At 46.8% G+C, this 27,674-nt stretch overlaps 1 protein-coding gene across 1 annotated transcript; it reads left to right on the top strand.

Annotated features, from left to right (window-relative positions):
* Nucleotides 1-27: 27 nt before the first annotated feature.
* podxl2 (podocalyxin-like 2) lies at nucleotides 28-27,621 on the top strand. Its single transcript, XM_055647975.1, has 9 exons — nucleotides 28-361; nucleotides 469-605; nucleotides 10,549-10,809; nucleotides 15,326-15,906; nucleotides 17,975-18,049; nucleotides 20,350-20,506; nucleotides 21,854-21,915; nucleotides 22,656-22,835; nucleotides 25,369-27,621. Exons 2-9 carry the CDS (start codon nucleotides 572-574, stop codon nucleotides 25,573-25,575), a joined length of 1,557 nt encoding a protein of 518 aa, XP_055503950.1. The 5' UTR covers nucleotides 28-361; nucleotides 469-571; the 3' UTR covers nucleotides 25,576-27,621.
* The last annotated feature ends 53 nt before the right edge of the window (nucleotides 27,622-27,674 follow it).

Raw genomic sequence — 27,674 nt, 5'->3', positions numbered from 1 at the left:
TCTGTACGTCGTTGCGTAAAGCTGCAGAATGTCATCGTCGGTACATATTGCGATTACACACACTCTTGACACCCCATATCTTTGCTCATAACACAAGCGTCAGACGGACGGGACTTAGGACCCAGGAGCGATTGCAATCTTGGACAGGGAGGGCAGACTGCGCAGACATCAGTGGAATGATCCTGGTACCCTCTCCCAATCTGCACGTCCTTTCTGCAAAGATTAACCCCCTCTGGAACCTCGTCGCGTTGGGCAGAAGAGGACAAGGCATTTGCAATAGTTGCTTGAGAGCGAGAGGGGCTAAATAGAAGGAAAGGCTTTTAGAAGGAGCTGGAAGGTGCTTTGGGGAAACTGATTCAGTGTGAGTTTTATTCAGTCGCTCTCTGCATCTGAACCCCAGCAATTGACTGCGATGTATTTATGTGAGCCATAATCTTACATCCGTCCTGTGCTTTATTTTTTCTTCAGAGGCAAAAGCGGGGCGGGGTAGAGGACTGTGCAATTTATCGATGCACACATCAAGAGATCTCCGACTCAGACAATCTCAACCCCTCTCTCTCCATCAGCGACCATGAGCTACACACACTATCTGCTTTGTGCATTGGGTGAGTCTTTCTTTTCATTTCAATTTATTCCACCCACCCCCCGCTTTTTTTTTATTTGGGAGGGGAGGTGTTTAAAAATAAACTCAAGAAAAGTTTACGAGTCTGGGGGAGGGGAGGGGAGAGGGAAAACAGCACCATATTAAATGTCGAGAATGATTTAAAGAGAGAGAGGGGGATATAAAAGGTTATAATTTTATTTAAAGGAATTTCATCCCCTCACCCAAAAAAAAGTCAATTTTCCTGTACTTGGCCCATATCCTCCTAAACCTTTCCCATCCTTGTATCTGTCCAAATGACTTTTAAAATTCGTAATTGTGTCCACTTCGATAGCTTCCTCTGGCAGTTCATTCCAGATACGCACTACCCTCTGAGTGAAAAGTTGCCCTTGAGGTCCCTCTTAAATTTTCCTTCTCTCCCCCTCTCACCGTAACCCTGTGCCCCCTGGTTTTAGAATCCTTAATCCTGGGAAAACAACAATGAGCGTTAACTTTATGGTGAACTCCATTAATCAGAAATGTGTGCATTTGCTAAAGCTATTAATATCTCTGTAATTCCACACTTGCATCTGCATGGCTTATAGTGATGCCTGGCCTTTCATTTATACACAACTCCCCCGTGACATTAATAATGACATTATCTTTTCTCTCTCTCCCTGTCTCTCATCTCTCGTTTTCTCTCCCTGCCTCTCCCTCCCTCTCCCCTCTATTCCACCCCTCTCTCCTCTTCCTCTATCCCCTATTTTACTCTCCTTTCTCTCTTTCTCTCTCTCCCTCTCTCTCTCTTTTTATCTCCTCTTTCTTTATCTCCCCTTCTCCTCTCTGTCATCTCTCTCTCTCTCTCTCAATCTCTCTCTCTCTCTCTCTCCTCTCTCCTCCCCCTCTCCCCCTCTCTCCCCCCCCTCTCCCCCTCTCCCCCCCCCTCCCCCCCCCCCCCCTCCCCCCCTCTCCCCCTCTCTCCCTCTCTCCCCCTCTCCCCCCCCTCCCCCCCCCCCTCCCCCTCCCTCTGTCTCCCTCTCTCTCTCCTCTGTCTCTCTCCCTCTGTCTCTCTCCCTCTGTCTCTCTCTGTCTCTCTCTCTCTCTGTCTCTCTCTCTCTCTCTCTCTCTCTCTCTCTCTCTCTCTCTGTCTCTCTCTCTCTCTCTGTCTCCCTTTCTGTCTCTCTTTCTGTCTCTGTCCCCGTCTCTCTCTGTGTCTCTCTCTCTCTCTCCTGGGTCGGTCAATTTCATGGCTGGATCAATAACTTGCCTTCATTTCCATGAGCTTCAGCTAGTGGTCTTCTTTTAAATGCTATCCTTTGGCATCTTGTAGTCCCCAATGTTCAGATCATAGGGCAGAGTTAAGCTGTGTGATACCAGGAGTCTGTGACCCACTCCATAAGGTTTGTGTTGACCTAATGTTGACCCTTTGAGAGCCCCCCCCCCCCAGCAACCCCCATGGGTCTAAGATCTGTCTACCTTGCCCTTCACTATATTTAATGACACCACCTGGAGCCACGGTCATGGCCACAGGACCCACGGCCCATCGAGTCCACATTGTCCATCAAGATCATGTTGACATTAACCCCTCACCACTATTTTACACTTCCCACATTTCCATTGACTCACTCAGATTCTACTCCTCACAGAGACATACAGCCTGGACACAGGCCCTTCGGCCCAACCTCATCCATGCTGACGAAGGTGCCCCTCCTAATTCCATTTGCCTGCATTTAGCCCATTTCCCTCTAAACCTCAGTATCTGTGCAAATGTGATGACTGTATTTTACCTTTCCTTTTACACCCTTGCTTCCCTCTTTAGCCACCATTTCTTTCATCTCCGTAGTAATACTCCTCTCCTTGTGGGAGTAAACTATGTAATTAGTTACTGAACATTTATTCCCTCTTGAACACCTCTCTCTAATCTTAGCTGATTTCAACCCATCTATAAACTATTGTCTCAGTCACTGTCTCACTCTGCTGTTATAATCAAAGTTGTGACCTTAATAGATATACAGGTCCACCACCAATTATCCGGCACCCTTGGTTCCAGAGCCTTTCTGGATTATCCAGACCAACAGAGGTCGCTGCCTCCGAGAGGAGTCCAACGGTGCTGGAACGGTCTGCCTAGGCTGCTGGGGTGCCGAGATACTGGCCCGCAAAGTCGGCCTTGGAAGTCGGCTATGGGAAAGGTTCTGCCGGTTCTGGCCGGGCCGGAGTTCTAGTGCCCCGGCCACAGAGGGCAAATTCAATCCACCTCACCCAGCCTAGGCACCACATTTCTGGGGTGGGTGGGGATTTCAAGTGCGCTCTCCTAATTTTGTCCGGATTAAAAGGAGGTGCCGGACCTCCAGTTGCTGGAAAATCAGTGGTGAACCTGTATTGTGTATCCTCGTCCAAAAACATCAGTGAATCTGTGTTACTTAACATTACTAAAATTAATATCATCTTGCTCCTGTTCACTCCGTGTTAATGGGGGATAAGAATCCTGCTTACATTTAAGAAATTTGCCACACATTGGACACGCTTGCCTGTTATTCTAATCTTAAATGAAAATTAAATCCCCCTTTAAAATCACTGTGTCATTGCTTTATGCTATTTAATTTCCACTACAAGACATTCTTCATTGTTGCGATGTGGTGACTTGTACACAACCAGAGTCCTCAATTGGAGGACACAACTCAGCAGGTCAGGCAGCATCTCTGGAGAACATGGATATAGCGTGGAAATAGGCCCTTTGGTCCAACTTACCCACACTCAGATTCAGATTCAGATTCAGATTCAATTTTAATTGTCATTGTCAGTGTACAGTACAGAGACAACGAAATGCATTTGACCTACATGCCCCATCTACCCTTGCTTGCATTTGCCCCATAACCCTCTCAACCTGTCCTATCCATGTACCTGTCTAATTGCTTCTTGAACATTGCAATAGTCCGTGCCTCAACTACCTCCTCTGGCAGCTCATTCCATCCACCACCCTTTATGTGAAAAGTTACCCCTCAGATTCCTATAAAGTCTCTCCCCTTCACCGTAAACCTATGCCCGCTGGTTCTTGATTCCCCCACTCTGAGCAAGAGACTCTGTGCATCTACCCAATCTAATCTCATGATTTTATGCACATTTATAAGTTCACCCCTCATCCTCCTGCGCTCTGGGGAATAGAGTCCTAGCCTGTTCAACCCTTCCCTATAGCTCAGACCCTTGAGTCGCCAAAAAGTTAATTTGCAAGTCGAATCGATAGTAAGGGAGGCAAATTCAATGCTATCATTTATATCAAGAGGACTGGAATGTAAAAACAAAGATGTAATGCTGAGGCTCTATAAGGCGCTGGTCAGGCCGCATTTGGAGTACTGTGAGCAAATTTGGGTCCTATACTGTGAGGAAGGATGTGCTGGCTCTGGAGAGGGTCCAGAGGAGGTTTACAAGAATGATGCCAAAAATGCGTGGGTTAGCATATGATGAGCGTTTGACAGCACTGGGCCTCTACTCGCTGGAGTTTAGAAGGTTGAGGGAGGACCTTATTGAAATCTACAGAATATGAAAGGCATAGAAAGAGTGGATGTGGTAAGGATGTTTCCACTGGTGGGGGAATCTAGGACCAGAGGTCATAGCCTCAGAATTAAAGGACGCTCTTTTAGAAAGGAGGTGAGGAGGAACTTCTTTAGTCGGAGGGTAGTTAATCTGTGAAACTCATTGCCACAGAGGGCTTTGGAGGTCAAGTCAGTGGATATTTTTAAGGCAGAGATAGACAAATTCTTGATTAGTGTTCAAGAAGGAACTGCAGATGCTGGAAAATCGACGATAGACAAAAGTGCTGGAGAAACTCAGCGGGTGAGGCAGCATCTACGGAGCGAAGGAAATAGGCAATGTTTCAGGCCGAAACCCTTTGCTCCATAAATGCTCCATAAAATCACCCGCTGAGTTTCTCCAGCACTTTTGTCTAAATTCTTGATTAGAACGGGTGCCAAGGGTTATTGGGAGAAGGCAGGAAAATGAGATTAGGAAGCAGAGATCAGCCATGATTGAATGACGGAGTAGACTCGATGGACCGAATGGTCTAATTCGACTCCAATAACTTGTGAACTCGTGTGAGTCCAGGCAACATCCTTGTACATTTTCTCAACACCCTTTCCAACTTGACAACATCATTCCTATAACATGGAGCCCAGAAATAAACACAATACTATAAATGCGGCCTCACCAATGTCTTATAGAACTGCAACATGACCTCCCAATTTCTATACTCAAGGATAAGTGACGTTTCAGGTTGGGACCTTTCTTCAGATGGTTCAGATCTGTGGCCTATTAACAAATCACCTATGATGCAAGGATTAGGCAATGCAAAGTAGTCCATCATTAATAACATTGAAGAAAATGCTTACCGTCATTGGTCGGAGCATTGAGTGTCAGGAAGTCATGTTGCAGTTCTATAAGGCTTTTGTTAAGCCACGTCTGGAGTATTGCGTGCAGTTCTGGTTGCCCCTTGCAGGAAGGATGTGGTGGCTTTGGAGAGGGTGCAGAGGAGGTTTACCAGAATGCTGCCTGAATTAGAGAATATTAGCTGTAATGGCCAGTTGGACAAACTTGGATAGTTTCTCTGGTGATTGAGATGAGATCTGATAGAAGTTTATTAAATGATCAGAGGCATCAAAAGGGCAGACCTTTTTCCCACGGTAGAAATGTCAAAGACTAGAGGGCATAGATCTCAGGTGGGAGGGAGAATGTTTAAAGGAGATGTGCGGAGTAAGTTTTTACACAGAGGGTGGTGGGTGCCTGGAATGTGCTGCCAGGGGTGGTGGTGGAGGCAGATACATTAGTGACATTTAAGAGGCTTTTGGATCGGGCACATGGACATTATGGGGAGGCACAGTGACACAGTGGTAGAGCTGCTGCCTCACAGCGCTAGAGACATAGGCTCAATCCTGACTACGGATGCTGCCTGTACAGAATTTGTACGTTCTCCCTGTAACTATGTGGGTTTTCGCCAAGTTTCCTCCCACACTCCAAAGATTTGTAGGTTAATTGGCTTTTGTAAAGTGTAAATTGTCCCTAGTGTGTAGGAGTTTGCTAGTGTGCGGGATGATTGCTGGTCGGCGCGGACCCGATGGGATAAAGGGCCATGCTGTACCAGTGAAATCTAAAGGAGATATAGAGAATGGAGTGAGTCTATGATCAGTGTAAGGAGCGATCGTGAGAGTTTACTTGGCATTTCAGCGCTGTGTGATGATTCAGACAGCCCTGTGACTCAGGCACATCAGTGAGGAGTGAGGCCATTAGTCACCAGGCTCCTTGCACCAATGGAATTTAAGCAAAGTTTTGCACTTCAAATCGACAACACAGGGCAATTATAGAATGCTTTTCAAAACAAAATATATTATCTCTCAACTAAACGATTTTCTGGATACAAGGAACTGCAGATGCTGGTTTACAAAACTAGTCGCAAAGTGCTGCAGTAACTCAGTGGGTCAGGCAGCATCTCTGGAGAACATGGATAGGCAACAAATTCAGGACCTTTCTGTAGACTGATTGTAGTCGGGGGAGAAAGCTGGAAAAGAGCGGCTGGGGTGGGACAAAGCCTGGCTAGTGATAGGTAGATGGGGGGGGGGGGGGGGGGGGGGTAATTGGCAGATGGGTGGACAAAGGCATGGGATGAAAAAGAGACAAAATAGGTTTCCATGCCAAACTATTATCTGATCCGATTGGACAGCATGCAAGAACAACGTTTGTCTGTACTGTGCAGCAATAATAAAGTTTAAATTAGTTTAGGGATACAGCATGGAAACGGGATCTTCGGCCCATTGAGCCAATGCTGACCAACGTTCACCCTTCCACTGGTTCTATGTTATCCCACTTGCTCATCCATTTACAGGGTGGCACAGTGGCACAGCAACAGCATTGCTGCCTTACACTTACAGGCCCAAGTTCTATCCTGACTATAGGTGCTGTCTGTACAGAGTTTGCATATTTTGTCTCTCTTGTCCGCGTGGGTTTTCTCCAGGTGCTCCGGTTTCCTCCCACACTCCAAAGACATGCAGGTTTGTAGGTTAATTGGTTTCTGTGAATTGTCCCTAGAGTGTACGATAGAACTACTGGATGAGTGATCGCTGGTTGGCATGGACTCGGTGGGCCGAAGGGCCTGTTTCCACTCTGTGTCTCGAAACTGAACTGAGTTTGCACGTTCTGTCTGTGACCGCGTGGGGAATCCCACACGGTCACAGAGAGAATGTGCAAACTCCACACACACACACGCAGCACCCGAAGGCGGGATGGAACTTGGGTCACTGGCGCTGTGAGGCAGCGACTCTACCCGCTGTGTAAACCTCAGCCCATGTGTTCACTCCCGCTCCAGGCTGAATCCGCCACACGTTTTCGTGTCAGCCGGGAGGCCGCGGAGGGAGTGATGGACATCAGTGACTATGCGGCATTTGAGTCAACAGCCTGGGGATAATGGATGCATGACTTACATCTGTGCCTGCCGCTGGCTGGCCGCTCCTCAGAAAGGCTTTCGACAAAGCAGCGGGAATTCTACACGGCTAATTAACTGTCACCGTTAACAATCAAATGATCTGCCAGCTGTATTATCACTTTGGGAGGGGTTGGCTGCAACATTTTTTTTAATGCGTTCTAAGTTTGTTCAGCGGTCATACAGTGTGGAAGCAGGCCCTTCGGCCCAACTTGGCCATGGCGACCAGCATTGCCACACACAGCTGCGGAGGCCATGTTATTTTTGTATTTTTTAAGGCAGAGATGAACAGATTCCTGATTAGAGTCATAGTGTCACACAGTTTGGAAACAGGCCCTTCGGCCCAACTCGCCCACGTCAGCCAACATGCCCCATCTACACTAGTCCCACCTGCCTGCGTTTGGCCCATCTCCCTCTCAACCTGTCCTATCCGTGTACCTGTCTAAATGTTTCTTAAGCGTCATGACAGGTGATAATTCGGACTGGGACCTTTCTTTAGTGTGAACAAGGGTCCCAATTCAAATTGCTGCCTGACCCGCTGAGTTACTCCAGCACTTTGTGTCCTGTTTTGTAAACTAGCATCAGCACTTCCTGGTGTCTGACCAACTGCCTGACCAACCTTTCCAACCTCGACCAGATGTCAGCATCTACATCGGTGAGACCAAGCGGAGGCTTGACCTTAGACCAGACCAAATTGACTTCATTAGTAGTAGTTAATTCAGAAACGAAAAAGACGTGAATTGGCCAAGATTGACTGGCAATTAATTCTGTAGATGCTGGTTTATATTGTTAAGGGCCTGTCCCACTATGCAAGTTCACCCAAGAGCTCTCCCGAGTTTAAAAAAAAAATCAAACTTGTGGTAAATACTCTAAACTAAACTAAACTAAACTAGATGCTACACTTGTCGCTTTACCTCCCCCCTCGACTCCATTCAAGTACTCAAGGATTAAAGGCGTTCCCCAGGTGGCTGATCCCAGAGGGAAGTTCACGTGCACCATTAGTAATAATCCAAAACCTCGTCTATTGCAGCAAACGTAACCCCACTTTTTAAGAAGGGAGGGAGAGAGAAAATGGGGAATTACTGCTCTAGAGTCAGTCAGCTGATCTACAAAGTCGCATGGATTTATGAGGTAAATCAAGCGGAGGAATTTTTCGAGGATTGTAGCGTGGATCATTTGGTGCCGAACTCCAGAAGGCTTTCGCTCGAGATCAAACGCACAAGGCATAATTGATGTGGATAGAGAACCAACCTAGGAGAAACCTCCAATGGCTGCAGTGAAGTGAGGATCAGGAGACACCAAGGCTGGGTGAGTGGGCCAGATGCCCATCCCATATTATCCGATTGGGAAAGGGGGAGATCCGACCTTTCTGTCCTGGGCCTCCTCCATTTGGCCAGTGACAGGGTCTTGGTGACCACCGGAAATTGGAGTTTTGATCTCCAAATCTGAGGAAGGACATTATTGCACCGGTTCGCACTTCCTGGGATGGGCAGTCTTGTTTATACTGAAGATTGACTCCAGCGGCACACAGCTTAAGGATAAAGGGGAAATCCTTTAAAACCGAGATGACTTCTCTGCCACCATTTAGATGTGGCCCTTGTGGCTAAGGGGATCAGGGGGTATGGAGAGATAGGAAGGTACAGGAAACTGAATGTGATTATCAGCCATGATCATATTGATGGCGGTGCAGGCTCGAAGGGCCGAATGGCCTACTCCTGCACCTAATTTCTATGTTTCTATGTTTCGCCGACACCTCCGCTCGGTCCGCATTAACCAACCTGACCTCCTGTGGCTCAGCACAAGGGGAGAAACTCTGACCTTGCCCTTGCCCCATACTCCCTCCCCTTCTCAGCTCTCCCTCAGCCCTCGTATTCCGCTTGGGCAGTCTGCCTCCTCATCCTTTCTTCTTCCCGCCCCACCCTGCATCAGTCTAAAGACGGGTTTCGGCCTGAAACGTTGCCTATTTCCTTCGCTCCATAGATGCTGCCGCACCCGCTGAGTTTCTCCAGCACTTTTCTCTACCTTCGATTTTCCAGCATCTGCAGTTCCTTCTTGAACAACTAAACTAAACTGTTCAGAAGTGCCTCGATGTAGTACTGGGAACATCCATACATTCTGGGTCGGGAGTTGAACACACGCGTCTATGACTCACAGACGACACAGACTCCCACTGAAGCTGAGCTGATATCAATGCTCACAAAATGCCAGAACAAAATCCTTCTTGCCAGGAATCACGTAGGACTGTGCGGCTTGGGCAGAACCATTTAGTGTGGGCAAACTTGAAAGGTCACCAAAATACTACAACTTGTTTCAATTAACTGCAGAGCAGTAATTGTGTGTGGGTATTTGACAAACACCCAAGGCACGAGGCCAGTGTGGATCTCCTTGATGGGCCCTTTCTAACGGCAAGTTCAAGTTGTCCAGCTGCAAAGGGTGCAGAGAAGATTAATAAATTCAAATGTTCATACGTTATAGAATCAGAATTAGTCCATTCAGCCCACCAAGTCTACTCTGCCATTCAATCACGGCTGATCTATTTTTTCCAACCAACCCCATTCTCCTGCCTTCTCCCCATAACCCCTGAAATCCTTACTGATCAAGATTCTATCAATCTCCACCTTAAAAATATCAATTGACGGTCTCCACAGCCGTCTGTGGCAATGAATTTCACAGATTCGCGACCCTCTGACTAAAGAAATTCCTCCTCATCTGCTTTCTAAAGATACGTCCTTTTATTCTGGGGCTGCGGCCTCTGGTCCTAGACTCTCCCACAAGAGGAAACATCATCTCCACATCCACTCTATCCAGGCCTTTCACTATTCAGTAAGTTTCAGTGAGGTGTCCCCTCATCCTTCGAGTCCACGCTGACCATCGATCACCCGTTCACAGTAGTTCTACGTTATCCCAATTTCTCATCCAATCCTTACACACCAGGGGGCAATTTACAGAGGCCAATTAACCTACAAACCCCCATGTCTTTGGGATGTGAGAGGAGACCGGAGCTCCCGGGGGAAACCCACGTGGTCATAAGGAGAACGCGCAAACTCCATGCACACAGGCAGAACTCAAGGTCAGGATTGAACCCGGGTCTCTGGCGCTGTGAGCCAGTGGCGCTACCAGCTACGCCCCTGATTTATGTGGGGTACTATCTGATTTGATTGAATAGCATGTAAAACATAGCCTTTCAGGCAACCAAGCCTTCTTACCAACAAATAGAGAGCAGACCCGAGTTGCTACCTACTTCATTAGAGACACTCGGACTATCTTTGATCGGACCTTACTGGACATTATCTTGCACTAAACGTTATTCATGTTATTCCGTTTATCTTGTATCTGTACACTTTGGATGGCTCGATTGTCTTTCCGCTGACTGGTTAACATGCACCAAAAGCGTCATGTCGGTACACATGACAATAAACTAAACTAAAACTCACTGTACCTCAGTTCACATGACAATAATAAACCTCACTCTATCTTCTTGTATATTTCCTCCACGTTTACCCAGGTTGGTTATGCTTCAATCTTGCAATTGCCAATGAGGCAGAGACACACATACGCCCGGCTGCCCCAGGGGAAGATCTCGCCACTGTGACTTCCTTGGACTTCCCGTCGACAGAAGTGCAAAAGGATGTCTCGGGGAAAGTTGTGGATCAGTTGGACGCTGAGCTGTTAACAATGGCTGGGAGTTCTCAGGATGAATCAATCAACTCGCAGTCACTATCGTCTGGGACCTCCGATGCCCAAGAGAAGCAAGGAACGACCTCGGGTTTGTCAAAGAATCATACAGTCACACAGCATGGAAACAGGCCCCGCGGCCCGACTTCCCCACACCGACCAACATGTCCCATGTACACCAGTCCCATCTTCCTGCGTTTCGCCCATATCTCTCCAAACCTATCACATCCATGTACCTGTCCAAATATTTCTTAGACATTGTGAAAGTACCTGCCTCAACTACCCCCTCTGGCAGCTCGTTCCATACACCCACTACCCTCTGTGTAAAAAAAGTTACTCCTCAGGTTCCTATTACATTTTTCCCCCCTCAACTTAAACCTGTGTCCTCTGGTTTTGATTCCCCTACTCTGGGTAAAAGACTGTGCGTTTACCCGATCTATTTTTCTCATTATTTTATAAACCTCTATAAGATCGCCCCTCATCCTACCGCTCTCCAAGGAATACAGACCAGCCTCTCCATTTAGCTTATGACCTCAAATCCTGCCAAATCTTAAGCCCTGGTAAATCTTCTCTGCATTCTTTCCAGCTTGACAACATCTTTCCTATAACTGAATGCAATACTCTTAATGGTGCTTCATCAATGTCTTATTTAACTATAACATGGCCTCCTAACTTCTATACTCAATTATACCTTATCTACAAGCAGAGAGAGCTGGGGGGGGGGGGGGGGGGGGGGGGGGGGATGTGATAGCTATTCCACAGTTTACACTCACATTCATACAACGTGGAACAGAACAGTGCAGGAGCAGGCCCTTCAGCCCAAAATGGCCATGCCGAACATGATGCAAAGATAAACTAATCACCTATGCCTGCAAGTGATCCATTTCCCTCCTTTATCCATTCCCTGCATAATCTAAAAGCCTCTTAAATGTCACTATTGTGTCTGCGTCCCCCACCACCCTGAGCAGCACATTCCAGGCACTCATCTCCCTCTGCATAATAAAACATGCCTCGCATATCTCCTTTAAACTTTGCCCCTCTCACCTTAAAGCTATATCCTCTAGTCTTTGACATTTCTCCTCTGGTCTTCTTCTTCTTCTATGTAGTGTTTTTTGGCGGTTGGAAAACAACTTTTTTGGTGCATTACCGCCACCAACTGGCATGGGGTGTGGATCAAACAACACCATTACATATACTAATAACCTATATCCTTCCGAACAAATTGGTTACCCTAAGAAAAAGCAACAGGATTTGATAGCACTTATATGAACTCCCTTGCAAAATATCTACCAAATCAAATTGTACTCTTTCTTTTCTGAACTGCTCACTCATCCGTCCTCTCTCCTCCTCATACCTCTCACAATGTACAATGACATGCTCTATTGTCTCTTCTTGCCCACAGTATTCACATCTGCCTGTATTATGCTTGCCTATTATAAAAAGTGTACTGTTCAGACCAGTGTGTCCAAATCTAATTCTTGAAATTACTGTCTCCTCTTTTCTGTTTTTTCCTGCACATCTCATTTCTCCCACTTTCCTCTGGACTCTGTAGAACCACCGTCCTTTCCGCTCTTCCTCCCATTGCTTTTGCCATCTTTCCTTCAGTCTTTGCTTAATAATGTCTTTGATTTCAGTTTTACACGTTGGGTCTGTCAACAAATAGAATCTCCTCGATTTGAATTATCTGTTAGAAAAACCCCTATTGTTTCGAGACGTAGAGTTGATACAGCACAGAATCAGGCCCTTCGGCCCAACTTGTCCATGCTGACCAAGATAGCCCCAGCTAAGCCAGTCCCATTTGCTTGCAAACCATATTTCTCCAAACCTCTCCTTTCCATGTACCTTTCCAAATGTCTATTAAATGTTGTCATTGCATTTTTATTGTTGCTATGGGTTTATAGTTTTCATGTACCTGTACTTCAATCAGGTCTCCCCTCAGCCTCTAGAGAAAACGATCCAAGTCTGTCCAGCCTCTCCTTGTAGCTGTAGAAACAGAGAACTGCAGATTTTGGCTTGCAAAAAAAGTCACAGAGTGCTGGAGTAACTCAGCGGGTCAGGCAGCATCTGCGGAGAACATGAACAGGTGACGTCATCAATCAATTTTCAGTTTGATGAAGGGTCTCGACCTGAAACGCCACCTATCCATGTTCTCCAGAGATGCTGCCTGACCCGTTGAGATTACTCCAGCACATGTGTCTCTCCCAACAGCTAATAACCTATAATCCAGGCAGCATTCTGCAAAACCTCTTTTGCATCCAAACAATCTCCCTAACAATCAACAACAAAAGCTGTACTCTGATTTCTAGTTTTAGCCAACACTTGGATAATCCACTTAAAAGAATAAATCTCAGCCCCTATCTAATCCTTATCTGAGCCTCCTGTTTGTTACCATAAATATATGATGTAATCAAAGCAAACCATTGAGCGACAGAGGCATAAAAACTAATAACTGACCTACATTTATACACCGAGACCTCTGTTATGCCAGTTGCAACCCCTGGAAGCTTTTCATTCATTGCTTTGTCTAGACAAGTCTGGAGGTAAAGGACTTTATTTGGAAGAAAATTGATTGAAAGATACAGCATGGAAACAGGCCCTTCGGCCCACCGAGTCCACGCTGACCATCGATCACCCATTAGAACTCATTCTATGTTATCCCATTTTCACATCCACTCCCTATGCACGAGGGGCGATTTACAGAGGGCCAATTAATCTACAAACCTGTACGTCTTTGGGATGTGGGAGGAAAGCGTAGTCAGGATTGAACCCGGGTCTCTGGCGCTATGATGAGGCAGCGGCTCTACCCGCTGTGCCACTGTGACGCTGTTGTGGTTGAATTTAATAAACACCAAATAACATTGATGAACTTTTTTTGAGATTGGATATTTCAACCAATTACTGGGCAATAACAAAAAAATATCCTTGTGTATTTTTCTTTAAGATTTATCAGAACTTTTATGTTTCAGATTCTGCAGGAAGTGGAAGTAATGTTTCATCCCAGTGGATCCCAGGGTAGCACAATGGCGCAGTGATAGAGTTGCTACCCGGGTTAGATTGTGACAACGGGTGCTGTCTGTACGAAGTTCGTACGTTCTCCCTGTGACCACATGTGTTCTCTCCGGGTGCTCCAGTTTCCTCCCACACTCCAAAGACATGCAGGTTTGTAGGTTAATTGACTTTGATAAATTAACCCTAGCGTGTAGGAAAGAACTACTGTATGGTTGGTCAGCATGGCTAGGTGGGCCAAAGGGCCTGTTTCCGCGCTGTATCTCAAAAGTCTAAAGGATAGGGTTATAAAAGACAAAATGCTGGAGCAACTCAGCGGGTCGGGCAGCATCTCCGGAGAAAAGGAATAGGTGACGTTTTGGGTAGAGTCCCTTCTTCAGGCTGAGAGTCAGGGGAGAGAGAAACTAGAGGTATGAAAAGGTAAAAAGAACAAATTAATGAAAGGTGTGAAAAGAACAAATCAAAGCTAGCACTGATGATCAATGAAAGGTGGAGCCCACAATGGTCAATTGTTGGCTGTGGAAAAGATGCTAATGAGGGGATACAAACAGTGAAACTAGCTGGACGACCTGGGTGGGTGGGGGAAGAACGGAGAGAGAGGGAATGCAAGCGTTACTTGAAATGAGAGAAATCAATACTTATACCGCTGGGTTGTAAGCTGCCCAAGCGAAATATGAGGTGTTGTTCCCCCAATTTGCGTGTGATCTCACTCTGACAGTGGAAGAGGCCCAGGACAGAAAGGTCAGTATGGGAATGGGAATAAAAGGCTCTGTGTAACTCTGTATTCACTGGGTGGGCAGAAGGGCCTGTTGCCTTGCTGTATGCCTCAATGAAATACTCCATGAAATAAATGAGAGTTTTTAGTCACAGAACAACGGGAACTCCCACAGAGTTCTAGTTCTGCATCGCTGATGAACAAAACACAATAAATTCAGCTCATTGCAGTCTGCAGGCACTTGCTGTTTGCAAATTGGCTATGGTTTTTTGCATCAAAGGAGTTTATTGTGTGTGGCTTCCTCGAGGGCAGGATGGGGAGTGTGTCAATTCAAGGTGAGTGGTGCGAATGTGGAACTTGCTGAGACGCCCTTGAGGTAAGTGAAAGGAAAGATCAGAAGGTTACACAGACAGGGAGAGGCGTACTCACATCTTGCCCCCCCCCCCCAACCCCGGCTTCACATTTGATTCCGCTTCTCTCCTTATCTAATACCCTTTTGTCTTCTTTTCTCCTTTAGCTTTTGTCCACCCATCTGCCTGTCATCTTCCTCACCCCCCCCCCCCCCCCCCCCCCCCCCCCCCCCCTATCCGATCACTACACACCGGTATGTCTTTGCAATGTTGGAGGAAACCGAGCACCCGGTGAAAACCCATGCGGTCACAAGGAGAAAGCACAAACTCCATACAGACACGATCGAACCCGGGTTTGGTTTGGTTTACAGACAACTCTACTGCTGCGCCACTGTTGTTCCCACTGCTGTCATAGTTGGGTCATTCACCCAGGTCTCTCCTGAGACCCGTAGTTCTCCCCTCACTCCCCACTCTCCCCCCAGATTTACTCCAGCACATTGTGTCTTCATTTGTTTGTGTGTAACCTCTCATTTCAGACGGCAAGATGATGGTTTCGTTGCTTCCGTCGGCACAAGGGCCAGGAGTCTTGCCTGGTGAACCAACAGGTCCATTTGCTTCTACATTGGGGGCTTGGTTATCCTTGGCTGCTAAGTCCACGGCACCAGGCTTCATGCCAACCATCTTGCCAACCAAAGCCACCTTGGCAAGACCGAGCTCTGTGCCACTTGCGTCCTCCACTACATTGGACCACCCGACCACCCAATCTTCTCCGGAGGTGGACGAGGACCTTCTGCCCACGTTGCCTCCCACAGCACGAGTGCCTGTGGTCTACTTGGACCTTCCCACCGCTGATCCCCAGCCCGCCTCTCCCTCTCTCCCGCCACTACACCATCCGAGCACGGTGGAGGCCAGCGGACACACCGAGGATGGAGGCTCCGTCCAGTCGGAAGACCCCCTCTCCGGGACCCGGACGGGGGTGGGATCCACCACCCTAGATACGGACTACAGGATCACCGTGGAAACGGATTCCAACGCGGCGGAAGCGGGACTCTATCCCGATGAGGTCCACGAGTCCAAAGGCACCACCGGCAGAACGCAACCAGAGCAGACCATGCAGGTAACAGGGCGACATGAAGAACTGAAATTAAACTAAGAACCAAGTTTGCGTTGTTAAGATTGTATTGCTGCATGTCTGGATGGTTCTCCTGATGTATGTATAGTCCCACGGCCCATCTACAAACCTCTGTTTAGGAGGGCTGGCACTGTGGCATTACAACGCCAGACACCCGGGTTCAATCCTGACTACCGGTGTTGTCTGTACAAAGTTTGAGCGTTATCCCTATGACCACGTGAGTTTTCTCCGGGTGCTCTGGTTTCCTCCCAAACTCCAAAGACGTACAGGTTTGTAGGTTGATTGGCTTCGGTAAAAATTCTAAATTGGCCCTAATGTGTAGGAGAGTGTCAGTGTACAGAGATCGCTGGTTGGCTGATCGCTGATCGCCGAAGAGCCTGTTTCTGCTCTGTATGTCTAAACTAAACTAAACTGCAGACGATGGAATCTTTAAAAAAACACAAAGTGCGAGTGGTTGAGTGGGATAACATCTGCGGAAGGAATGGATAGGTGATGTTTCTGGTCAGGGCCCTTCTTCAGACTGATTGTAGTGGGAAGGAGAGAAAGCTGCAAAAGAGGAGGGGAGCTGACAAAGTCTGGCACCGCTGCATAGATGGTGAAGCCTGCTGCCTCACAGCGCCCGAGATCTGTGTTCCGTTCTGACCTCGTTTGCTGTCGGTACGGAATTTGCACGTTTTCCCTGTGACCATGTGGGTTTCTTCTGGGTGCCCCGGTTTCCTCCCACTTCCCAAAGATGTGAGGGTTTGTAAATCAATCGCCCCTCTATAAATTGGGTAGTGGGTATATGGAACGAGCTGTCAGAGGAGGTAGTTGAGGCAAGTACGATAACAACAAGTAAGACATTTGGACAGGTACATGGATGGGAAAGGTTTAGAGGGATGTGGGCCAAACGTGGGCAAATGGGACCAGCTTAGATGGGGTATCTTGGTCAGCATGGACGAGTTGGGTTGAAGGGTCTTTTTCTGTGCTGTACGACTATGACTCTAAGAGATGCCTGTTATTGCAGGGTGTGTGTGTGTGTGTGTCAGTGTGCGTGTCAGTATGTGTGTGTGTGTCTGTGTGTGTGTGTCAGTGTGTGTGTGTGTGTGTGTGTGTGTGATTGCTGGTGGGAGGGGGGGGGGGAGGGTCTGGTGAGCCTCCTTGTTCACAGTATTCACAGCCAGCTGTTTGTATTGTGTGGGAACAGCTGGAGCGACACGTTTAGCAACGTTCTCTCCCTGCTCCCCCCGGCTGTATAAACCAGAATCATCTCAATCAGCTTCTGTGATTAAGACGTGTGTTTTTGCCGCTTTATTTAATTAAGCGTGCCACCTGATGGAAGCCTTGTCACCACGGCCCCCTACTACTCATAGGCACAGGCTGTTGCTATGGTTACTGCTGTCAGATTTATTCTGCGTTGGTTTAAATTGACTGGATGATACTGGTCACATCATCTCCTTTTCAAAGTCTATCTACTGGATATAGACTGGTGGGGCTCAGGAGAGAGCGAGGGAGGGCGGGCAAGGACGGCAAGCCATTGGGCCCATCGAGGTGATGCTGGTCTTTGGAAAGAATTGTTAAACTACAACCTCCCACTTTACCTGTATCCACCTATCACTTGCCAAAGCCAACACTTATCCTGCCCATTAAGATATAGTTTAGAGATGCAGCATGGAAGCAAGCCCCAGGGAAAACTCATGCAGTCATGGGGAGATCATACAGACAGCACCCATAGTCAGGATCAAACCCGGGTCTCTGGCATTGTAAGGCATCGCTGCACCACTGTGGCACCCGTCCGCCATGCACATAATCCATATCCCTCCATTCCCTGCATATCCACGTGCTATCCAAAAGTCTCTTAAAGGCCACTATCATATCTGCCTCCACCACCACCCCTGGGAGCACATTCCAGGCACTCACCACCCTCTGTGTAAAATAAACTTGTCCTGCACATCTCCTTTAAACATCGCCTCTCTCAACTTAAAGCTAAGATATTTCCACCCTGGAAAATGGGTTCTGGCTGAATACCCTATCTACGCCTCTCATTATTTGATATACTTCTATTTATTACTAGGTTGTCTGCAGAGACTGGAGCAAGTTGGCTGGAAAGAGTTACGTCATCTTGAATATGACAGAAAACAGCGAATGTGTGAGTATACATCTCAAACACAAACTCTCTCTTAGCTCAACATGGAAATCCAAAATAAAACTGCAAATGTGGGCAGTTGTGGCATCACAGGATGATAGGGTGGTCAAAAAGTATTTCAGCTCATTGGCCTTCATGTGTCAGAGTATTGACTATAGAAGTTGGGAGGTCATGTTACAGTTGCATAAGACATTGGTGAAGCCGATTTAGAGTATTGTGTTCAGTTTTGATCACCATGTTATTGGAAAGATGTTGTTAAGTTGGAAAGGGTGCAGAGATGATTTACCAGGATGGTGCCAGTACTCGAGGGCCTGAGCTATAGGGAGAGGTTGAACAGACGAGGACTTTATTTGCTAGAGGGTAGGAGGATGAGGGGTAATCTCGGAGAGGGGCATAAATAAAGTGAATGCACAGTTTTATTTAACCCTAGAAGAGCTGTGTTATCTTCAGTGGGTGTTGGGGAAGGTGCAGTGGGAAGGTTCTGGGTGTAAATGGAAGTGGAGAGGTGATCATCACAGATACCTCGTGCTGGTTCCGTGGGCTGTTGTCCCTTTCACCACCAATCATGGGTGGCACCATTGACGTTGGCTGCCATATTGGCCTGCAGCGCCACCTACAAGTCTCCGATGGTATTGCATCTGGGAGACGGTTGCAAATCAACCCGAGTCAAGAGTGTTTTATTGTTAGACACAAGAAGCTGGAGTAACTCAGCGGGACAGGCAGCATCTCTGGAGGGAAGGAATGGATGATAGGCTTTCAGGTCAATCCCCTTCTTCATACATGGGGCAATAAACTCAACTGGACTTGACAAGACTTGATTTGACTTGATGAGACTTTCAAGACTTGAACACACTACCACAAGCATTGTAGCATCACCGAATTCTCAATGCTTTATTGTTGAATGTCCCAGACTGAACAATGATATTCTTACGCAGCACAACAGAATATGTAAGCATAGTACTCTGTAAACAATGTGATGAACGAGAAGAAAAAGTTAAGTGAAAAAAGACAGTCATACAGCGTCGGAAGAGGCCTTTCCACTCAATTTTCTCACACTGGCTATGATGCCCCATCTATGCTAGTCCCACCTGCCTGCGTTTGGCACATATCCCACTAAATCTTTCCTGTCCATGTACCTGTCCGGATGTTTTTTTATTTTTTTATTTTTTTTTAATATTTTTATTAGAAGCAATGTACAATAATATAAAGCATGAATAACATAATACATTTCATGTACAACTTCTTGTTTTAAATTTAGTAGTAAAAAAGTAACAAAAGCAAGAAAAAGAGAGAAAGAGAATGTTAAATAAAGTAGTGAAATTGATAGTTCATGAAAAAATAGAGAGAAAGAGCCCATAAAGATATAAAGCCCGAGAGAAAAAACAAAAGGGAGAGATGAAAAAAAAAAGAGAATTTTAAAAAAAAGAAAAAAATTAAAAGGGATATACCTGCTTCGTATCTTTACACACCCCTCACCCGGTTCTGAAACAGTTAATTTCTAAAGTTATGTTGCACCATACGCTTGTAAAGTCGATAAAGGGAGACCAAATCTTTAAGAATTGGTCTGATTTGCCTGATAGAACGAATCTCGTATCTTCGAGATGTAACATTTCAGACATGTTTGAAATCCACATTTTAAGTGTTGTTGTGGGTGCATTTTTCCAGAATTTAAGTATTTTTGCCGTTATTAAGCCATAATTAAGGAAACACTTTTGGAACGAAGTCAGCTTACAGCCGTCTTCCATTGTTCCGAAGATAATCAGTTCTGTATTGGGATTCAATTTTATTTTAAATAATTTTGTGAAGATTCCAAAAATGTCATTCCAAAATTTATGGGGTTTTATGCAAGAGACAAAGGAGTGTACTATAGCTGCATCTTGAGATAAGCATTTATCACAGATGGGAGAAACATTTGGAAACATTTTTGTTCAGTTTAGTTTTCGAGTAATATAATCTATGTAAAATTTTAAATTGAATTAAGTTATGTCTTACATTAATCGAACATTTATGTACATATAGCAAGTATTTTTCCCATCTGTCTTTCAAAATTTTTATATAGTTCTTGTTCCCAGTCCATTATAATTGCATCTGTCGATGGTATTTCTATATTTAGAATGATGTTATACAAATATGATATTAAATTAATTGATTCCGCCTTTCTGTTCATTCCTTCGTCTAATAGATCTGAGGTCAAAGTTTGATATTCTTTTAAATGCTATTATTGTCTTTTAAATGCTATCATTTACCATTGGTTCTTTGTTTCTCTCAAAATGTCATTTGTAAACCAATTATGTTTTGTCCAGGAAGTGTTTCGGTCTGACAGAGGGTTGGAGCTGCTGAAGATCGTGGCTGAGACCTTCTCCAGGAAGCTGAGCACTCCCGCCAACTCGTGGCTGGTCTCTCTGAGCAAACCCAGCGAGGACGATCGGCATCTCCTAATGATGCTGGCGAGCGACCGAGGTGACCGTCTTCCTAACACCTTTGATTGAGACCATAAGACATAGGAGTTGAATTAGGCCATTCAGCCCATTGAGTCTACTCCGCCATTCAATCATGGCTGATCTTTCTTTCTCAACCCCATTCACCTGCCTTCTCCCCATAACCTTTGATGCCCTTAATAATCGAGAACCTGTCAACCTCTGCTTTAAAAATATCAAAATGATTTGGCCTCCATAGGCATTAGTGGTAATGATTTCCACAGATTCTCCACCCTCGGGCTGAAATGTAATTTATGTACAATTGATGTTATTGTGCGTTGTGTGAGTCCATGTGCCTGTGATGTTGCTGCAAGCAAGATTTTAATTATACCTGTACCTCACCGTACGTGTGCATGGGGCAATAAACTGGATATGGTAAGACTTGATTTGACTTGATGAGACTTTCAAGACTTGAAAACACTACCACAAGCATTGTAGGTAGCATCACTGAATTCTCAATGATTTGCTGAGTCCAGTGGCAGCTTTTTTAAATGTTTTATTCATCACAATGATTATACGGCATCAGAGTAAAGCATTAAAATATCTGCAGTCTTTAACTAAAAGCTGAACATATATAACCAACAAAACAAAGAAACTACGGAACTGTAACTAAAGGAGTGAAGACTGAACATGACTAGAGACAAAAGGCACTCAACTAAATACTCTTATAGAACAGACATGGAATACACTGCTGAAAAGCAAGCTTCCTTGTCTCTATAGGGTGATTGAGGTCCTTTGAATACAGCTATCCAGGATAAAAGCTGCAGGAGTTAAATTGTTGTGCAGCTGGCTGACACCTCTCTGTACTTCACAGAGACACTGATTTTGCAGCCCCCTGTCTTGTCAGAAACAACAATCCTGGGAGTCTCACAATTTGTAATGTGCAAGCTCTCGCAAGCATGGATGGCTTTAACGGGAGCCTGGAGAAACATATGGGGCAGTAGGGAAATGGAGGGTTCCCTTGATAGATTTAAATGAGAGGAGGAGGCAGGAGACTGTGGTGGAACATAGAGGCTAGCAATGTCTAGCAAATAAAATGGCCTCATCCCCACAATTCATTACCTTGGCTGGGAGTGAGAGGGGCTCCCTCCACCAGCTCCTTCCTGCACAGCCCTAGTCTCAGTCCCATCGCATGATGAGATGATTGTCCATCTCCTTCTGGACTGTGCGTTGGCGAAGAAGGTCTGAAAGAGGTTGCGGTGGTTCTTATCGAGGTTTGCCCCAAGTGGCTGTGTAATAGAAGGACCAGTTCTGTGCTGTATATCTTGTGTAACTCTCTGTAAAATTCACATCATTGTACATAATAATTGTCTTGACTTTGGTGATCCAGGTACGATACCAGCGAAGGAAGTCCTTGCAATGTTGGGCGACGTCAAGGAGAACTTGAAAGAGGTGAGCCTTCACGTGTGCATCTGCTGCTGACCAAAGCCTTGGTGGATGGGTGCATGGATAGGAAAGGTTCAGAGTGAAACCAAGACACAAAGTAACTTAGCGGGTCAGGCAGCATCCATTAAGCAGGAAAGGGTGCGGAAGAACATGGATGGGTGACATTTCAGGTCGGGACCCTTCAGACTGATTGTACTGGGGAGGAGGGGTGAAACTGGAAGTGAGGCAAAACACAGGACAAATCAGTAGGTACACAAAAAAGTTGTTGTGGAGCGAAGGGACAAATTTGGACAAATCAGTATGTCGTTTTGCTCCAAATTCTAATATCTGTTGTCTAAATGTAGGAACAAGGAGCAGCAAATGCTGGTTTACAAAAAAGAACACAAAGTGGGGGAGTAACTCAGAAGGTCAGGCAGTATCCCTGGAGAACATGGATAGGTAACATTTCGGACCTGAGGTTTAGAGACGTGTGGGTCATATTTGGATTAGCACAGATGACTTGGCCTCTAATGTCGTCTATGGCAATGAATTCCACAGATTGACCCCCTCTGACTCAAGAAATTCCTCCTTATCTCCTTTCTAAAGGTACGTCCTTTTATTCTGAGGCTGTGCCCTCTGGTCCTAAACTCTCCCACTAGTAGAAACATCCTCTTCACATCCATTCTATCCAGGCCTTTCACCATTCAGTAGGTTCCGGGAGGGCTTGCATGACTGTGACGCTAATGTCGCTGTGAATCTCTTTGCAGATCGGTATCCAGAACATCACCTCGGCGACGGGTTGCCAAGGGAAACCGAGCCAGCCTCGCGGGGATTATGGGAAACTCTTTGTCGTGTTGGTCATCATTGGCTCCATCTGTGCGGTCATCATTGTGTCTGGCATTGTCTACATCTGCTGGCAACGTCGGCTTCCAAAGCTGACGCACATGGTCAGTGCCACAGCGCCAACTAGGGGCGGAAATCCCGGGGGGGGGGAGGGGACACGTCCCCCCCTGTTTTGAGAGGTGGGGGGACGATCCCCGCCATTTTTTGTAATCCGGATTTTAAAACCCGGTGACATCTCCGCTTTTCACTAGACAGTGGGGGTGGGACTGCTGATCAAGGGCACCGATTGGACTAGAGAGACGTCGGTCAGCAGGCGATGGGGCGGGACATGATGATTCAGCGCGATGATTGGAGGAAGGAGGTGTCGGTCAGAGGCGGAAGTAGGGGGGTGGGACTGGGGATAGAGCGCGGTGATTGGAGGAGGGAGACGTCCTGGAGCAAAGATCATGGAGTGGAGCTTGAATTGGGGTCAGCCGTGGAAACAAACCTGCGCCTCATCCGTAGCCAGGATCGATACCGGCTCTCCAGCGCCGCAATCACTGCCGAACAGCCACTGGACCATCCCCGCCCCCACCCGAGTGCCACCCCTCTCCCCCCACGCCCAGGGGTGGCCAGAGATGTCGGGAGTCAGACATAAGCGGTGCCCCAAGGCCCACAGCCAGCACAGAGAAGCAGCGCTAAACCCAGGTCAACTCTGCCTGTCCCACCAGGTTAACCTACAGCCCTGCCTGGACTTACAGGAACGACGGCCCAGGCTTACAGCCAGCGCGGAGAAGCAGCGCTATCTCCACGGCTCCGGACTGCTGTCCCGTCAGTCCAGGCACGGCTGTAGGTTAATCCGGCGAGACAGGCAGAGTTGAGCTGGATTTGGGCCCACAGCTGAAGCCTCCGAAGCCTCGCGTTTGTGTGTGAGTGTGCGCATGCGCGCGCGGCCGCTACAAAATTATGTCCCCCCGGTCCCCCCCATGTTTTGATAGCGATTTTCGTGCCTGGCACCAACCAACACAAGTGGGCATCATTAGGGGGTCAAGCTTAGATGGACAGAAGGAACTGCAGATGCCGGTTTATAAAGTGCTGGAGCAACTCAGCGGGTCAGGCAGAAGAAGGATGGGTGACGTTTCGGAGAAGAAGGATGGGTGACGTTTCGCATAGATGACCAAGGAAGGGTTGAGCCCATTATAACCCATTGTTGGCTGGGGACGAGGTGATAACAAAGGAATACAAGGATGCGAACAGTGGAATCAGTGGGACAACTAGGGTGAGGGATGGGGGAGGGAGGGAAGGAATGCAGGGGTTACTTGAAATTAGAGAAATCAACGTTCACTAGCTTAGATGGGGCAGGTTGGTCAGCATGGACAGGTTGGGAAAAGGGGCCAGTTTAAAAAACACAGGGCGGCACAGTGGCACAGCTGGTAGAGCTGCTGCCTGACAGCACCAGAGACCGGGGTTTGATCCTGACCACGGGTGCTGTCTGTGTGTAGAGTTTACACGTTCTATGTGTGATCGTGTGGATTTCTGCTGGTAGAGCTCTGCCTTACAACGCCAGAGACCCGCGTTTGATCCTGACCTCAGGTGTTGTCTGTGTAAAGTTTGCACGATCTCCCTGTGACCACATGGAATTCCGCTGGGTGCTCCGGTTTCCTCCCACATCCCAAAGACTTGCGGTTTTGTACATTGCCTCTAGTGTGTAGGGAATGGATGAGAAATTGGAGTTGCATAGATCTAGTGTTAGATCTGATAAATCTAGCGATGATCGGCATGGAGTCATCTTTTCCAATGCTGCATTTTTCAATCAATCAACTAACCATAATAGTGCAAACCTCAAAACACTGCAAAACCAAAGACGCAGTCCACAGAAGATCACAGTTTCTGAGGTTAGTGTTGTGCAGGGTGGTTGTTGAACCTGGAGGTCACGGTTTTCGGGTTGTACCTTCTTCCCTATGGTAGCAGTGAGATGAGTGTGTGGCCAGGGTGGTGTAGGTCTTTGTTAGTGTCGACACTCTTGCAGTTGGAGACTTAAGGTTAGAAGTTCAAGTCCAGCTGTGGGGGTTTGATCACAATAATCCAAAGCAAAAATATGTCAAGTATATTTTAGGATATTAAAAAACAAGCTAAGTTCTGGAGTAACTCAGAGAATCAGGCAGCATCTCCGGAGAATGTGGATAGGTGATGTTTCAGGTTGGGACCCTTCTTAGATACATAAAAGGGCTTTATTCGGGTCCCGACCCGAAATATGGCCCATCCTTGTTCTCCAGAGATGGTGCCTGACCCTTATTCCAGCACTTTGTGTCTTTTTAGTAAGCCGGCATCTGCGTTTCCTTGCGCCTGTACTTTAGGAATTTGTTGAGTTGTTTGTTGGAATTCTCTGGAATTCTCTGCCACAGAAGGTAGTTGAGGCCAGTTCATTGGCTATATTTAAGAGGGAGTTAGATGTGGCCCTTGTGGCTAAAGGGATCAGGGGGTATGGAGAGAAGGCTGAGTTTGATGATCAGCCATGATCATATTGAATGGCGGTGCAGGCTCGAAGGGCCGAATGGCCAACTCCTGCACCTATTTTCCATGTTTCTATGTTGTTGAGGATTCGTCTTTATTGATGATGATAATAATGCCATTATTCCCGTGTTGCCTGCCCATCAGCCCCACGGTGAGGAGCTCCACTTCGTCGAGAACGGTTGCCACGACAACCCGACCTTGGACATCACGATCGACAGCACGGTGGAGATGCAGGAGAAGAAGCCCAGTGTCAATGGCGATGCCAGGGGACGTTCCGGAGGCTGGAGTGCCCTGATGAACAAAGGGCCGAAGGACGAGGGGGACAGCTTCGAGGAGGACACGCACCTTTGAGTACGTCCCTCACTTGACAATAGAGTAGAGCCCATCGCTGCTGATGGACCCGCGCACTTTACACAGAGGATTGCTGCTTTGTAAACCAACTATATTCCTTTTCTTTTGTGCTGTGGAATCCTCAAGAACTCCAGCATCAGCACCAAAATTGGGCGTCTTTGACTTTGTTACCTCCGTGTCTTGGAATAGCACCTTGGACACACAAATGTTGGGGGGGGTTTGCCACTTACTATAAGGGGAAGACCTAGAACAGAAGACCAATAATCAACTTCAGAGGCCCAAATATGTTTTGATCCATGGCATGTCTTGGAGTGACATTTTGGGCATTTTTGACATTTACGAATTCAGACTGCGAACTTACTTGAAAAGGGCTCGATGCCCATATGAAGGGCGAACATGTGATTGGCATTAATAATACTTTGTGGGTGGGGATGGATCTTCAGGCTTGGGGGTTTGGACATTGCTGGCCAAGTCAGCATTTATTATCCATCCTTTGGTCATTGACCTGAAACGTTACCTCTGCTTGCTTCTCTCTCCTTGGACGCTGACTGAATAGCAATATATTAACAATGTCAATTGGGCCATCACATCTTGTCCTTGAGAACATGTTAGACAGAGGTAGTAGTTGGGGAAGGTACAATGGCAACATTTGGACAGCTACATGGATATGAAAGGTTTAGTGGGATAGGGGCCAGGAGCAGGTAAATGGGACTAGCTTGGAATTGGTCGGCATGGACTGGTTGGGCTGAAGGATCTGTTTCTTTGCTGAACGACCCTATGATTCTAATTTTTGAGGGAACCATATTTCTCAATGTAAACTAAACCAGGGAAAGTCGACAGACTTCATACTTTAGACCTTATACTTTAGAGATACAGTGCGGAAACAGGCCCTTTGGCCCACTGAGTGTGTGCCAAGCAGAGACCACCCTGTGCATTAATACTATCCTACACGCTTGGGACAAATTACAATTTTACCAAAGCCAATTTGACCTACAAACCTGCATGTTTTCAAGTGTGGGAGGAAACCGGAGTACCCAGAGAAAATCACATGGTTCACATGGAGAACAGATAAACTCCATACAGACAGCACCTGTAGACTGGATTGAAGCCGGGTCTCTGTTGCTGTAAGCAGCAGCTCTACCACTGCACCACCGTGCCGCCGTAGGCAGCTCAAAACCTAGAAATCTGTAAGTGTGATTCTTTAATCCGTCACCCGTCCATCGGACTGTTTCCCATCAACTATTGCTTGGTTTCTCTCCTCATCTCCAGTTAATGTGTGATTACCAAATTCTTCCAGTTGTGAACGGGAGATATTTCATTTGGCTGTTTCTCCGACAAAGTGTTAATGGTCTGAAAAAGACACAAAGAGCTGAAGTAACTCAGCGGGTCAAACAGTATCTCTGGAAAACATGGATAGGCGATGTTTTGGGTCGGAACCTTCCTTCTTTACAGCCTCTCCATGTTCTCCGGAGATGCTGCCTGACCCATTTAGTTGCTCCAGCACTTTGTGTCTTTTGTTTTAAACCAACATCTGCAGTTCCTTGTTTAGTAGTGATACAGCATGGGAACAGGCCCTTCGGCCCACCAAATCCATGCCGACCGTCGATCACCTGTTCACACCAGTTCTGTGTTATCCCACTTTCTCATCCACTCCCTACACATTGAGGCAATTTACAGAGAGCAATTAATCTACAAACCCACACGTCTTTGGGATGTGGGAGTAAACCGGAGCACCCATGTGGTCACAGGGAGAACGTGCAAACTCTACATATAAAGCACCCAAGGTCAGGATCGACCCAGTAGTTCCTTGTTTCTACCTAATGTTCAGATAGACTTGGTCAAAACTCCTTGGACTTGTTTCCGTTGTGTTGGGTATGTTGTAGATCATTAACAGAGACTAAAACTGTGATAGTCAATAACTCCATTGCCATCAGCACTGCAGTAGAAGGTGAACCGAGGAGCCCTTGTCTCTCTGACTCTGGTTCTTGGCATGTTCCCTATTGGAGCTGATCACTTCAATTGAAATAAAGTTGATATCAACCTGAAGTCTCGGCTGGTAGATTTGTTGAACAGACTTAAGCCCCTGTCCCACTTTCACG

The sequence above is a fragment of the Leucoraja erinacea genome, chromosome 16 (genome assembly GCF_028641065.1).
Source record: "Leucoraja erinacea ecotype New England chromosome 16, Leri_hhj_1, whole genome shotgun sequence".
Lineage (NCBI taxonomy): Eukaryota > Metazoa > Chordata > Chondrichthyes > Rajiformes > Rajidae > Leucoraja > Leucoraja erinaceus.
The sequence above is the reverse complement of the archived record's forward strand: the minus strand, read 5'-3'. Positions and strand labels throughout refer to the sequence as shown.

Bases quoted from the DNA above. Each gene is read 5' to 3' on its own strand.
- podxl2 (XM_055647975.1), top strand. From the start codon at position 572: ATGAGCTACACACACTATCTGCTTTGTGCATTGG. The intron at 20,507-21,853 runs GTGACCGTCTTC...TTGGTGATCCAG, and splicing joins GATGCTGGCGAGCGACCGAG to GTACGATACCAGCGAAGGAA. The intron at 22,836-25,368 runs GTCAGTGCCACA...CCTGCCCATCAG, and splicing joins TTCCAAAGCTGACGCACATG to CCCCACGGTGAGGAGCTCCA.